This window comes from Nothoprocta perdicaria, unplaced genomic scaffold (assembly GCF_003342845.1).
Source record: "Nothoprocta perdicaria isolate Ctin4 unplaced genomic scaffold, notPer1 scaffold_17, whole genome shotgun sequence".
Taxonomy (NCBI): Eukaryota; Metazoa; Chordata; class Aves; order Tinamiformes; family Tinamidae; genus Nothoprocta; species Nothoprocta perdicaria.
In genome coordinates, this window is record NW_020454871.1 from 5,844,459 (window position 1) to 5,860,411 (window position 15,953).

At 40.7% G+C, this 15,953-nt stretch overlaps 1 protein-coding gene across 2 annotated transcripts in view; it reads right to left on the reverse strand.

Annotated features, from left to right (window-relative positions):
• Positions 1-15,953, reverse strand: part of TENM1 (teneurin transmembrane protein 1) — a 210,061-nt gene that overhangs the window by 132,078 nt on the left and 62,030 nt on the right. For both annotated transcript variants that reach the window (XM_026035944.1, XM_026035943.1), the window contains exon 3: positions 7,906-8,146. In XM_026035944.1, the coding sequence (XP_025891729.1) occupies positions 7,906-8,146 (241 nt within the window). The remainder of the gene's footprint in view (positions 1-7,905; positions 8,147-15,953) is intronic.

The window sequence follows — 15,953 nt, forward strand, 5'->3', positions numbered from 1 at the left end:
GTTAATAAAACTGATAGCTGTAAGATATAAAAATATTCAAGGCTCAGTTATAATTTCACTGTACAAAACACAGAGTCAAAAAAATATGTATTAATGTAATCATGTAATGTAATACCTGTTTGCCTATCTGTATATTTGTTCAACTCTACAAATCCAAATCTTTTGAACTTTCAACTTTCACCAGGAAATCCGACAAGGAGGAAAGGATCCTACCAGTCTCGTAAGGAGCAGGAAGGACACAGGGGACCCCAAGTGCAAGGAGCTGCGGGTAACAACGTCGGTTCTTCCCGCTCTGCCCTGTGCCCAGCTGCCACCCGCGTGGCCAGACCAGGGCAGGTTGGTGGGAGCACCGAGGTCCCAACCTGCTGCTTGGTCCCCTCCTGGTCAGACGGGGAGTTTCTGGGGAGTTAGGTGGTGTGAGGCAGGAACTGGGCCCCCTCAGTCCTGCAGCTCGCAGAGGCGCTGGCTTTCCCAGTCCAGGGGTCCCACAGGGCTCACCTAACTGCTCGCGCTCTACCTCGAGACTAACGGCACATAAGCAGGCGTGCAGCTCGCACCAAAATATTCCATTCACAGTGACTAAAAACATACAGGCTGGTAATTAACTTCCTTCTGTCCATCCTGATGTTCCTCTGTCAGGACGTTTTGTTCCATTGGCTTGTTACCTGCAGTGGCAACCTAAGTCCTGTAAAAGCTACACCTGAAGCAACACCCCAACTGAATTCACGTGATAAGGCAGTAACACTGCAGAAACAACACGAACCACACGCAGGCCTCCTCTGTTAAATCCTGAGAGAGTATTTTGCTATCCCAGTACTGCAGCCATGTCCCTCTACTCTGTCAAGGGCTTGGCACTGCTTCAGAGAACTCGCCCTGTGTTTCAATCTCAATTTAGTCCATCTCATACAGTTCAACATGTTTTCCTTTGTTTTACCAAAAATGATAAATTTGTAACAGAAAAACAAAGGAAAAAAAGGTGATTTGAAAGCAATCCAATGAAGGAGTTCAGAGAAAGACAAATACAGAGGATCTGCCCACAGTTCTCCTGGATAACAGAAGTAGGAATACATCCATACCTGTATTCAGTTCAGTTGCATGAAGTAGTTATTAGTTGATTAATTATCTAGTGCATAACTAAGTGACAACGAAGCTAAGAAGTCTTCAGTTTGGTCATTTAAGTTCTTCAACTTCTTTTTAAATAAGTTGTGTGACTTCACTGCCTAGTTAACGCAACTGAAATAATTCTAATTTAGATGCTACCAGGAGCAGCAAAGGCCATTCTTCAATAGCATAATTATTGCAGGAAGGAAACTTCTAAACTTAACTAATGATCAGAATATGGACCTTTGCATACAAATCATTCCTCATCTCCCACACAGCTGATATGCAGTATATATGAAATATATAGTATAGAAACAAGACAGCAGTTATGCGGCAGTAATATATTAACAATACCATCTTGTTTAAAACCAATCTGGCAAAAATGTATGTGAATTATAAGACATGATTCATAATTACAGATAGAATCTGACCTAGAATTGTATCTTGTGCAGCCCTGTGCCCTATTCTAGCTATTTATTTATGAGAATGTGGATGAAAGAGGAGGGAAATGGTCTTGAAAAATATGTAGCTCATTTATTATATGATTGCATCTTTATATGTAGAACTGAATTTCCTTTAAAGACCCATCAGAGATTTGTCTTTGGAAATACAACTGCATTGTTTTAATTCCCTCTTGGGCTGGATTTGCTTTCTGAATCATTTCCATAGAATTGCCTCTCTTTACGCACTCATATTGACTTTGCATCGTGTTTGAAAACTTCAGCCCTGTGACCCTGCACGTGGCAGGATGTAAAAGGCTGCCCGTGTCCCCTGCTAATCGCTTCGTTAGAGGGCCCCAACAGAAGCGACGTGGCGCTCACCCGTTACTGCCCAAGGCAACTCCACTCCCTTAACCAGACACCTCAGCTTTCAAAGACCCAGCAGAAATCTGGGACAATCATTATATTAACACACAACAGTGCCAAAGATCAATCAAAAACAGTTTAAACAGGCGACAGTCAGCTGAAATTCAATCTTTTTCTGGTTTCATTGGTTGTTTACTGAACAAGTAGCTAAAACAAAAGCTACGCTAGCAGAGGTGGAATTTAATCTTGAATAGATTAGCAAGGGCTTCATCAGTATGATATACCGTGACACTGCTATACTAATGCCATAGTATAGATACATGTTTCCAGGCAATAACATTCCAAATATTTAAGTTTCTTCTTAAAATTAAAGGATACCATTGTTTGTATGCCTGTGTCCTTTTCTGCTACAGATGTTCTCTCTTCCAAATCAGATTAAGTCATTTGTATTCACCTGTTAACATTTTTCTCTTTCAAAACTTACATTTATTCCTCTTTTGTTTTAGTAAATGAAAATGGTGTGTTTTATAGGAAGCCACCTGACCAACTTGGGTATCAGTGGGCAGAAAACGACAACATATTTTTACTCTCATTTATTACCTTATACACTAGTCTATTATTCAAAATGAGCAAGAATTATCCACAACAAGACATTTCAAATTACTATATTCAGATTAGATAAAAACACTTACACATACAAATACTATCATACCGTGCCAGGAAAGCTCAAATCTGACCTTCTTCCAAAGAAAAAATTACAGTCGAGTATACAAACAACTTAAATTGCCTTGTAGTGACTGGCTTCCAAATTATTCACAGGAAGACAGAGCCTTAAGTGCTATAACTAGAGACATTAAAATGATAATTCACTGGAGTTGACAAATGCTTGTATTTTTACTTCTATAAAAGATGGTTTTATCCTTGCATTATTAAATTTAGGGTCATATTTACAGCTTTTATATTAAGTTCATGGTCATATTTATGACTTTCAGTATATCTTTTTCAATCCAGAAGTCTTAAATATTTTTAGATCTTTCCCTCCGTGCAGAGAGAGCACATGGGACTTGGAATTTCTAACCCTTGCCTTGTGTCTGGGTTGAATATGACCAGTCTCTCTGTGGGTTAGATTTATTGTTTAATTAGGTAGAAAATGACAAAACACAGAAGTCATCTCAAAATAGCAGAAAGTGAACACCACAATTTGAAGGAAAGCTCCTAAATGATATTCCCTAGCATTTATTTTTGGTCATTTAACTCAGGGGTAAGTTCCATTCACAACCGAACTAATGAACTGCCCTGCTCAAGCAGTAATTGCCTCCTTGCTTGATGCTTTATGGTCACCAACACCTGTCTGCCTCCGGAGCTGTGAAAAATCCTGGGAAAATAGGGTGGAAAGGTAGGCACAAAAATGCTCTGTGCAGCTCTGCAGTGGAGCTGCATTCTCAGGGTGAAGTGACCAAGGAGAAAACACGCAGCTTGCAAGATCTCCCACTGAACTGGATGTCTGCGCGTGCGCTACTGCTACTACCACTACTGCTATTATTATTTTTGCATTTTCCAGCTTAAACTGACCACGATCGAGTATGTACAGGTTTCTGCAGCTTCAAAAGCTATGAACATATATTTTGAACAGCACAAGTAATTATGAGCTTAATTAAAAAAAAAAAAAAAGGAAAAGGACCACTGTTCTGAATAAATGTTTTGGTAAGTAACAGCTGTTGAGATTATACTAAAAAGCACCAGAAAAAGACTACTTTCAAGAAAACTGAAATCCAGAAAATGTTAAATATGCACTGTGACCAATTACATAAAACAGAAAGAAATCCCACTCAGTGTATAAGGGGTCAAATCAACTTCTTAAACTCCAAAACTCTTCAAGTTTTAAGTGCTTTGAACCAGAATCAAATTTTAGGGCCCTGAAATATTCCTGAATAATAACCAAAAATCACAACTGCCTTCAATCCCGAATACTTCTCTTATTACCCTACAACTTTAAAGTTTTATAAAAATTAATGATAATTGAATCACAGGTTCATGGTCTGGTACTTCACTGTCCCTTTAGAGGAGCTATTACCATGGTGATAAGATTGCTTAAATTAAGCTGTCTTTTTCACAGGACTTGGCTCGTTTCCAGTGCATTGAAGGGAGATTTCAGTCCATTCAGCACAGCATTAACCTTACTGCCAACACTGCTAAATGGGTTATAGGAACGAGAAAGAAATTTCATTTCAAAAGGAAGGAACAAGCACATATGTAAAATCCTGAAGCACAGAATACAGGGCTAAAAATACACACTTTGAAACAAAATTGGAATTAGTCCATTTTGATATTTTGTCAGAGAATTTAAATATCACAAAATAACATACACCTAACGCTCAGGGAGTCTAAACATAAAACCGTATCCAAAAAGTCCAAAGGTTTATCCCTGAGAGGGTACTGTAGCCTAATACACAGTGGATCAGAAATACTATCAACCGAAATACATTCTTAAAATCTAATTTTTCACTTGCATTTTGGAAATTGCCTGAATGAAAAAAAAAGCAAGAAGCAGCAGGAAAAAAAAAAAAAGAACAACTCAGCCATGTAAACAAACGCTGAGTCAACTAACAGGGAGCAGAGAAGAGAAAAAACACACTCCTCTGAGTTGTCAGGGTTTAACACATACTCCATGAAAAGCAGTAAGCCCGGTTCAAATGGGGCTGTCAGAGATAATGACAATGTATAACTCTGTAAATCATAAGATTTGAAACATTAGAGCAAAGTATCTATGAAACCTGAAAAAAACAATTATAGCAGGGAAAGGACGGGAATAGGCAGAAGGTTGCAAGTACTTCATTCTAGAGAAGAAAAAAATCAATTTATGTAAGAGCCCAATAAAATTATGCTGCGAAAAAAGAGAATCAATGTTTCCTGTGTTTTTATGCGGTGCGAGAGAACCTTGCAGTCTTTTCTTCTGACAGCACTTACAAATTATTTTCTATGTGACACAACATAATTGCTGTGTGTTCCTAAGTCATTTTAATAAGGCCTAAGTTGTTTCCAGCCCTGGGTGTGCAGGCACACAGACTGAGCACACATTTGCATTCACAGGCACATTACAGCCCTGAAGGCTGCAGCGCGGTCAGCTGGTGGGTTAAGCTGTTACATCTCTTACGGGTACATTTTTTTATATTGTTTTTTCTCTTTCCTCACCAAGGGCTGTTCTGCATCTCATCCTCTGAGGCTGCAACGGTGCTTCTGCTGCTGCTTCAAACTGGGTACAGTCAGACCCACAGCCGGAGCAGAGAACTGGCCCTGACTATGAAGATGATGGAGATGCTATTTTCAGCTTTGGCAAAAGCTGGTGCAAACTTAACAAGTTCTCACCTTTCTATTTTAAACTCTGCACCAGAAAGCTGGGAGAGCAGGTTGGGTCCCCGCAAGAGTGTTTCCCATGGAAACTCTTCCCTGGATTCCCATGCATGCAACACCTTTAGCTGAAGCACCAACACTTGCAAAATTTCTGATTAGTCCTTTTCTATAAAAATGTAACAAAATTTAACTCTACAGCAAAAATTCTGGCAGGTACCACCTCTGCATAAGCCTCTACTACACCCTTTATCAGTCTAATGTAGGTTTCCAAAGCATAATTATGTAAGAATAGATTTCTAGTCATTATGCTATATATACTTTCAGAACTATGGAGTTTTTTTTCCTGTGACACATTGCCATTACAAGCCCACTTATAAATCTGCTTCATTTCCGTCCATCCAAAGCAAGTGAGACTTGTAGTCACATCATTAGTTCTAGGAAATCTGTCTGGAATTTCTCCTGTATTATGCAGCAGTAGCTAAACTGTGCAAACATGTGTGCTATTATGGATTAACCGGACAGTCTGTTGGATAGCAAGGCTGAACATGTGCATTGTAGATTTTGGCCAGTTATTTCAGTACAGAATAAATTATTTCTCTAAATCTTCTTGCCGATTACAAATGTTGCAAATTAAAAAAAAATCTATACCTATTAAGTACATATATATTAGGTAGATTTTGTACTATTAAAGATTTAGAACAGAAATACAGCTACCATTTACATGCTTCCATTTATTTTGAAGGATTACTTTTAATAGAGGGATGAATATTCATGCAGGAGAAAGGGAAGAGAAGTCAGATACTGGCCAGGTGTTTGCGATCCTACCTGAATCATTCCTTGTTAAAGAAGGAAAAAAAAAAAATCTTTTATTTTTCTCTGTTTAAGGCTGTGCTGTATGCCTCTAAGTTCTTGGAAACGGTGACACCAAACATTTTCTTTTACATGTTCACCCGCTACATCACTTGTCCCTACATAAACTGCAGGCATTCCTTGGTGAACAGTTTCGTGGTTCCTGATTTAAGATTAAATACCCTTTCAGCAGGTTCAGGAGAGCTAGCTAGCAGCTAGCTACTGGGGTGCACAAAACCACCCAAAGCAGTCAGTGAAGTTTGGAAATGCAGAAAATTCCCAGGGTTGGTGATGCACTGAAGCGTAGCCCACAGCACGTTCTCCGGTTCTGATTCCTAATCCCCTGTACCTTTTCATCTGGATTCAATCCCAGAGAGGTATCTAGATAGGACCCTTCATGTGAAGACTCCTTGTTACAGAAATGAGAGAGACTTATTATAAAAACTACATAAACAGAAGGATGATTCTAACCATTTACAGAACATTGTGTTTAAAAAAACGTATTTAAGAAATAATAGTATTTTGCTGCTGCTAATGAATTTTTAAAGAGTTTTCATTTTATGTTATTTCACTATTCTTTCACTTTTCCCCCCTCCCTTTTTCTCACTTCTCTGACATATAGAAAAATGTGGTTGAACACACATTTCAAATAGAAGAAAATGCTTTTAGTTCATCTATTTGATATAACTTTGAAAATACACTGATTGAGCGATTAGTGAAACTCAGATTTTGTCTGTGTTAAATTTGGGGGAAAAGTTTCTTTCCTCCTGTTTCTTTTGAGGTATTTCAAGCAGACAGCCTGCTTGAAAAAAAAAGTCAAGTTTTATCATATAATGACTCAGCTAATTCTTCACTTCTTTAGAGTATCACCAAGTATCATTGAGACAATCCTGTGCTTTTTACGTTGTAGAATTTCAAAATCCAAACAAAATCCTTGTTGAAACTTCCTAGTTCTATATTCACAATGATTCTAATAGAAGGAGAAATGTTGTAGAAATTCAAGGGCTCATTAAATGCAGCAAGTCAGCAACATGACTGTACTTAAAGGCCATCAAATTAGCTAGTACTTACCATGAACAAAGAAGCCTATGGCCAGAAAGCCAGCGGAAGCTGCGCATGCATCCCTGCAGGCAGGATGCAGGGAACTGAATCACAGCTTTTCGGAATACACAATGTATCTGTTTGTTGCTATTTTTCAACATAGGAAACTACAGATGATTGTGAAGTTGAATCCTCCATGCTCTGTCTTCAAAAAGTAAGGTTTTTCAAGTTTAATTCATGTCTTTGGCTTACATCCTTTCAGTGTTATTAAATGGTTATGGCATTCTTTGAGTCTGTATATGCATTTACATGTTTGAACAAACATGGAGAAAAAAAGTAGTATTACTTGATATCTCTCTTTTACCACAGGGTGCTGAAGTCTGAAGTGACTCTAGAGCTGCCAGAGGACACACAACTGCTAACCAAATCCACAAGTGCTGATGACTGCTCGGGCATGATGTCCCCATGAGAAGGTGGGATGGTGGCACCACGACGCAAGCACCACTCTTACTTGCACGCAGTCTGAATCAGAGACAGCTGTGTAATGTACACACCTTGGAGAACTCCATCTCTTCCCAAACTTTACAAACCATAAAGAGCATCAACCCTCTAGAAGAAACTAAAGCAATACAGCCTTGCCTCAGAACGCCTTGGCTTGGCCTGAAGGACAAACCTACTTCCCCGTTACCACCTCCGGTCAACGCGACGCGTCCTTCCTGACTCGCACGCCCCGTTTCGGAGCCGTGGGGTCACATACCTGGTCTCCAGAGGGATATTGCTGTTGAGGACCCAGCTGTTGTGCAGGTGCACAGGCTCCTGGGCGCCGGCGGGCGTCGCGGGCGCCGCGGGGCTGGGCTGGCTGCGCGTCGTCATGGAGCGCCGCTGCAGGGAGTCGCCCGGCGGCGGCGGCTTGCGCGCGCACGTGCACGCGTGAGGCGGCGGCGGCGGCGGAGGCAGCGGCCTGAACGTGAACTGGTTGTGCGGGCTCCCCGGCATGTCTGAAATGGCAGAGACACCCGCGTCACGTGCGAGCAGGGCAGGCGAGCGCCACACAACGCGTGGTGTTAAACCCAACCCGCCACGCTCGAGACTTGGGTCTCTGCGAGGCCCTGCTGCGGCCTGCCAAAGAAAATACATTACTCAATGAAATAAAGAGTGCTATAAACAGAATAAGGTACATTATACGTGCTCCAGCACTGCGGTTCGGTTCAGTTTAAAAATAAAAATGAAGGAAGACAGAGCATTTGTAATTTGTCATAGGATTTTTGGGGGTAGGAGGGTTAAGAACAAATAAATCAACCTGACATTGAATTACAGCACAGATACTGCATGATTTCATGAGGTATAAATCTCATTTAAGAACAGTTGTGAAAGAAACAGACGCACTCCAAGAATAAAACTCTTGCACTTCAATTCAAAAGAGAAAACAATGCAGCAATTTCTTCTGCAAAACCACTGCCTAACGAGCATCCTCCATGATGAAAGGCATTTCTACTCCACAGCATATTTCTACTACTCTCTGTCAGCATTTATTCAATTAGACTTGGGGAACAGGTCTCCTCAAGCCCACCTGGAACCTTCTCCATCTGGATGCCTGTGAAAAGGGCTCCATGATGATGAAGGTGGCCCTGGAGCTGCCTTTGAGCATCATGGAGGGATGGCAAGATCAAGACCTGCAGGGTAGCAGCAAGCTTGGTGCCTGCAAAGGGAAGATGCGATTAGGGAATAATGGTAGTTTGAAGGGACAAGGAAATCGGGTTCTCTCCACTCCTCCCCGGAGTCTCCAAAGACTCCCGGTGCAGCAGGGAACGAAGTCATGGAGAACCGAGACAAGAAATTCCCTTGTAAAGGAATGATAAAAAATATCATGAATACCCTGAAAATTATACTGAATAAAAATTGCTGCCAGACAGAGCAGACTGTGAAGCTATTAACCTGAAACTCTTCCAGCCCCTAAATCTCGTCTTTCAGAAGCTACTGAGTTTGTGAGAGGTAGGTTTTGACCCTTTCAAAGGATGTAACTAATGAAACTGCCCAGATGCTTGGCAGACCCTGGCTGTCTCAAATCACAGGCAGGTACGAGCGCTTTCTTTCCATACCATACATGTCTCTGAGCCTGCAGAGGGGTGCAGTCAAGGCGACCTCGGTGCCAGCCTCCAGGAAGGGGTGACAGTGGCAGATTTCCTTGACACAGCAGCTACACAGTCCTCCTAATGCAAAACCTCCTGGCACAGCTTGCCAAAGGCTTCTGGTGTGATGGCCAGGAGCCCCGCAAGGGGATTCAAGAAGAGATGGCAGCAGCCAGCACATCTCAGCATCTGCTCCGGCTTCACACCCTTCCTTTACCTCACCCCCTTTCAGTGCACCTACGTTTGCTTCCAATACTCCAACAGAAATGCTTGCAAGAAGACAGGGTTGGCATCCACCGACTCCACAGGGGGAAATCCTGGCACACTCCATGCTAAGAGGTGGAATTCCCTCTGGGAATGGTCCTGGGGCAAAGCACTCTTACCTCTGCGGCGAGCACGGCTTACCCTGGCTGCAGGACCAAGTCTGTCTCCTGCTCAGCATAAGCCTCGCCATGCTGCCGTAAGCAAAGCTGTCACGGATGTGGCCCAGGCCTAATCCTTTTACATTTCATTGATCTTTTATCAAGGCAGCATTCTTAGACTTGCATTAAGGTTTACACCATAATATTAGTTTGCATATACCAGAAAAGCACTTCTAAGCATATTAGAAAATTGGAGACCTCAGTAAATTAAATCACTGGAGTCAACAGTCCAGAGCTCTGAAATAATCTGCTAAGGCACTTTCATATAATAATTAATCTCAGTAAATCCTGTATCCTGCTATTTTAGAATCGAAAGCTACCAAAATTTTGGACATAACATTTGCTGCTCAGCATCCACAAGTCCATGATCTGGAGGTACCATACTTACCTCCCGCTCTACAGCAAATCCATGGGACTACTGCCCGTCCCACAGGATTTGTGCGACAAACCGTGTTGACACCAGAGCTGCGGGGCTGGGAGCTACAAGATCATTTCACTGATCTCCGCCAGGACAGGCAGCCTCCAGGAGGTACTTTAAGAGCTCAGGGGCAAGCGTGGAGCAGCTGAGGTGACCGCTGCTTCTGCAGGTGCATGGGATAAATGGCCCCATCTATCTAGCAGAACATTTTTTTGGCTCCTTTCCTCTCCTCTTCCCTATCCTCTTGTCAGCACACGCATTATCTGACAGATAATTTAGTTTGTTGCAAGTGATAGGCCAAAGTTGCTCTGCGAAGCCGATATTCCATAAAACACTGCTGGTTGACAGTGCACCTTATCTCCCAGCGCTGCCTCCCACAACACGGCAGCGCATCGGGGCTCGGGGACAGCTACATCCCATCCCACCATCACCCTCCGTGATGCTACTGCCACCACAGGAAACCTCCCACCAGTGACTACAGGGCTTTCGTGATTTAAAGATAGATCTTCTGCATCAGATCTTCACTTCAACGAGCCACTGTAAATCCACGGAGCTGAGAATCCAGTCTGAGTTTCTAATCAGGTTTACAGACTGTTTCCAATTTACCAAAGTTATTTTTATATTGCTTGAAACTAAGCCTACATCTCATTAACTTTATTTATCTCTGAATGAACAGCAGACTCCATAAAAAATTCTTCAACAAAATCATTCAAATATCTAAAAAGTGAAATTACGCATCATAACTTGTAAAAAGCCAAGAAGTATCTGGTGTGTACAGGAGTGATATGGAAATTAGATTAGTTTGGCATTTTTATCCTGCTGCTATTGCCCCACACAATGCTGTCTATCTATGACAATATTTGTTTTTATTTGTAATAGTTGCTGAATAGAGAAATGTTTAGGTCTTAATTTCTTAGATCAGGAAGTTTACATATGAAATGGAATAACAGCATTATTAGTTTCTGATACATCTACTGACGTTCCTAAAAATAAAACCATAAGCCTGACTTCAGCTAAAACTTCTCCTTTACCGTAACTGGCATCAGATCAGATTCCCATCTGAGGACCATCCAAAATCAAAAAACACCCTCTTCGGTCTCAGGATGCAGTGCCATGTGAAGGCAGATGGTCCCCACCTAAGTCTAGACCCCTCTTCGACAAATAGAAAGCCCTTCCTAGAAACTACGTTAATACGTGGAATCCTGTAAGAGGAACCTAAAGGCTCTATGCACTAGCTAGCTCCCAATTAAAAACTGTTTCTAAAAATAACCCAGGTCTTTTGTTCAACCATTTTCTTAATAGTTTTGAAGTATACTCTTTGGATCCACTAAATAAAAAGAGGTAATCGAACTATTTTATCATCTGCTGAGGAGACTACAATGCTGAGTGAAACATACAGCAAAAGTACTGAACTTTAAAACATCTGCACTTAACCTGCAGTACTTTTGAAATATTTGATTTTTTTTAAGTTTCAAAATTTTATACATAATATATATATATACACACATGTATGTTTCTAGCTAGAGGTGTCTCAGTTGAGTATGAATTAGCTTGCAATCCGTTATTTAATTGACTAAACAGGAACATATGTTTAGAGACTCTGGGGTAGGTTTCTATTTAAAAGTTTGGTGGGTACAACACTACTCAATTTCAAAGCAGTCTGTAATATTTTATCATGCAGAGATGAATGAACATAATCTTATTTATGAAAACAGAAGATACAAAGACAATAGCATACAGAAAGATGCGTGTGATACTCCAGAAGAGAATACAAGGATTACACCCAGGGCATTGTGCCCAATTTACACAAATTGAAGAACTGGAAAATATTCAGCACAAGGAACAGAAAGAATCTGAATGCTTGGGAACAGAGATAAAAAGTGTACACTAAGATTCTCAATTTTACAATGAGATTCATGCTCAGCTCTAAGAAGAAAGACTAGGAACTAAATGCTGGTGTTATAGTTGCCGACTCTGCTAAATATTAATATACATACTGATCTCATACCCTTTCCTTCTATTCTGATTCTATGAGACTGTATCTTCAGACTTAATGTTTCCCTCTGTGCATGCCCCTATGATCTTATCAGGCCTCTAATTATTTATCGCCCATCTCTGAATTCCTTGTATTTTTTGCTGTTACATATTTTGGGAAAAGGCAAATATGAAAGAGAAATGTGTATGAGATTATCTGTTGATGTAGCAATTTACATTGTGTTTTAAGTAATATATTCTACGCTTACACCTTCTGAAACGACTCAACGTGTAGTCAACCTACCTTGGCTGCAAAATTCTTTGCTTCTGGAGCTGTCAGACATGATGACATTATAGTCTTTTTGCTGTAAGTAATTTCTTCCCATCTTACTACACAGCAAATCTTCTAGAACATAAAATATTAAGCATCTCTAAAGAATTCTGCAAAATACACTGTTCTGTGCAAGTTAAAATTATAAGGCAATAAGCTTATAAATTAAAGGTCATTTGGACGAGAAGTTTACATCCGTGACGCTAAGTAAAAGAGATGGAGAGACCTCCAGAGACGCTGCTGGTCCCTGCACGCTCCGCTGGCTGCTGCCTGCGGCTGCGCGCCCGCTGCACGCTTTCCTCGTGGAGCTGTCGGGATGCTCCCTACCAGGCCCAGGGAACAGGGGCACAACTCAGCCCTCCGCATGACCAAGGCGCTCCAGGACCTTTATTTGCCTGTGCAGATGCACACAAAGAGAGCAAGTATCTCGTTTCCTACCACACTACCATTCTAACAGCGGAATGAAACCCCTGTATCATTACAGCAATTCTGTATAGAAAATACTGCAGTATTTTCTGTATTGAACAAAAGTTAACAGAGGTCTTAGACTATTTTCAATCGTGTCAGCAAGCAAAAAATTCTGACAGGACGGATTTGCAAAGCAATGCAATAACGTAATGATGTTAAACTAGTGGTTTATCATAATTAAACTTTCAGTTCCCTGTGCTTACATGGATCCCATTAAATACCTCCTTCACATTACTAGTAACACATATGTTCAATTCACCTGAATCTCGTATAAACTACATGGCACTTGCTAACAGCTTCTAACTTCTCTTTCATGAGTCACTTTAACAAGAATAGATTTGGTAAAATAAGAACTCTTAACAATTTTCTAATGGTAACAAACTTATTTTCCCTTCATATTCAGTTATATTTACAATGAAAAATATACTTTAATTCTCTTCTTAAAACACAAGTAATATTTATGTTCACTGCTGCACGGTCTAACTTTACCTATTAGAACAGTCAGGACTCCTATCTCAGGAACTTTGTGCACCCCTTCCTTTCTCAGTCTTACACTACTAGGAGTTGAACCTTGCAGTGTATGACCTAAGTGAGTATAATTGTTAAGGAGTCAGAAGCACCTCATTCTAGCAAACTTTGTGAAAATGTAATTACTGAATGTTCAATACCAGGGTAATACAGAATGTTGACATTATAATCAGAAGTATTTTCTGTTTCTTTAATTCTGTCTAGTATGATGTCCTGTGGAACACTTCATTATTCAGCTATATTTCTATCTAGAATCCATATTTATTTGTGTAGATTAGTAGTATTCTCTCATTACTGTAATTTTCATTTTCATCCTACTTCTAACAGATATCTGCTGTAAAAATTCTGTAAGATTAACACATAAAATATTAAAATGGATTACTTAATCTTAAAAACCAGAAACTATGCAATTCAAACAGCACAAACAGATGAGAAATTATCTGCATAAGGAATTGACAGTAAATATGAACGCCTTATGACTGCTGTCAACTCAGAACATTAGCAATTTTCATCATGGGGACTTCTGGGTTTGGGTCATTACTGCACGGTAACGCAGCCGCACTCGAAGGCATCAAATATGATGTTGCCAGCCTCTCATTAGCAGAATGATGAAAGCAAAAAAGACATCGGAGCTAGTGCATTATTGCAAAACCAAAAGTAGCTATCTCAGAAGCACCTCTGCAAGCAAACTGTTTCTTTACTCAGCTGAAGAAAGGAGAGCAAATTTTTCAGGCAAAAGAATGGAGACCAGAACTCATTAGAGATGGGAAGGCAGTGATTTATCACCAGGGAACTATTGCATGGCAGCCCTTGCTAACTTTGCTGATAGGATGTGTTTAATAATATTCTGCCTTTTAAGATTCAAAAGATTCTGGCATCTGTCTTCTTCATCTACAATGCACCTAGCCTGTCAATTTTTACTTTGTAAAATTCTTGAAGAAAAGCCCGATTTATCTATTTAGATGTGTGTGTGGGTGGGGGTGTTTTTGCTTTTTATGATGACAGAATTGTTAATATACTCAAAGCAAAAGAAGGATTTGTATGCCCAAAGCTCATATATATATATATATATATATATTTTCCAGCTGTATCAGCTGGTGCAACAAAGACATTACCTTTCCTGACGAGCTTGGCCTCACTTAGAGGCACTTATATCTGTAGCCCATTAGCACTACAGCAGCGCTTCTCCTCCTTAATTAACTCCATCACTCAGTGATTTAACTTGGGAGTCTGATTGCTGAAGTAGAATAACTTTGGACATAAACATTGCACTATATGATGCCATTTTCGTTGCTGTAGTTTGCAACCAGAAATGACTTTTGGGTTATAACAGTGCCTACCATGGATAAGATACAAGTTTTAAATGTTATCATGCAGTAGCACCTGACAATATAATCGCACAGATGCTTGTTCATATAAAATAAACATTGCCAAAGGGGAGTGAATAACCAGAGCTCCTGAGGTGTTTTTATTCTGCTGAATTGTCTGAATTATAGCTTTGCTTTACGCTATTTGTTCATATAGCTGTTAAATACCAATTCACTCTACATATAATATTTATGTGAAAATTCATCACCTTCACATGAAATGCCAAAATGCTCACATTTATGTCAATTAATAAGACAAATTAGAAATGAAACTACCCTCCTCTGTCTCCTCCATCTCCCTCCTTGCAGGTGGTGGAGCAGTGCACTAGGATCCAGGCATCAGAGTTTCTCTGAGAAACAGTCAAACAGAGACTGAGTTCATTCTGTTAAATCTGTTCCAACACAAGAGCCATCGGTGGCCCAGACACACGGGTCAAGGGAAGAAGGGGGACGGGGGAGCAGAGAGGCTGCCCAATTATGGGGAGACCCGGAGAGCCATCCAAGCTGCCCGCTCTGCCTTCCAGTGGTTTATTTAGCAGATCCAGCAGCTGCAGGTACAATTAGTGTCACGCAGTATTCAAGGCTCAGAAACAGAGACTGACAGCTCCCAGGAAGCTTAAAGGTGATATTTCAGCAGAATGCCTAATTCCTGCCATTACTTTCAAGTGGTGGGTTCAGTCAACATCATCGGCTGTAACTTCTATCAGTGGCAACTCGCAGGGGAGAGTAAATTACTATTCTAAGCCTCTGAACAAAGGGAGGGAGATTATAGCCTACACCGTAAGCCTATCATCCAGGTGTACAAAAGCCAGTTACACGTAGCCCAGCAGCAAATGCTGCTGACCTTACAGGTGAGCAGATTTTGATTAAAGAGCAGTTTATGACTGGTAAAATAGGTTGCAGCTAGGCATGGCTGTAAATATTAACATTTCCCCAGTTACTAACAGTCTTAGCAGAGTGTTATACATGCAACTTTTTGCCTTTGCATCACTAAATTCATTAGTAGAGAGAGTTGTTTAAAGGGGATTAGGTAACAGATCTAGGAACCATAAATCCTAATGAAATACACAGCATATTCAACCCAGAAGTTCAGTGGAAATAAGAGCATGGACACAAACTCACTTTCTTACCAATCCTGCCCACAGGTTCGTGGATGAATCGCTGCCCA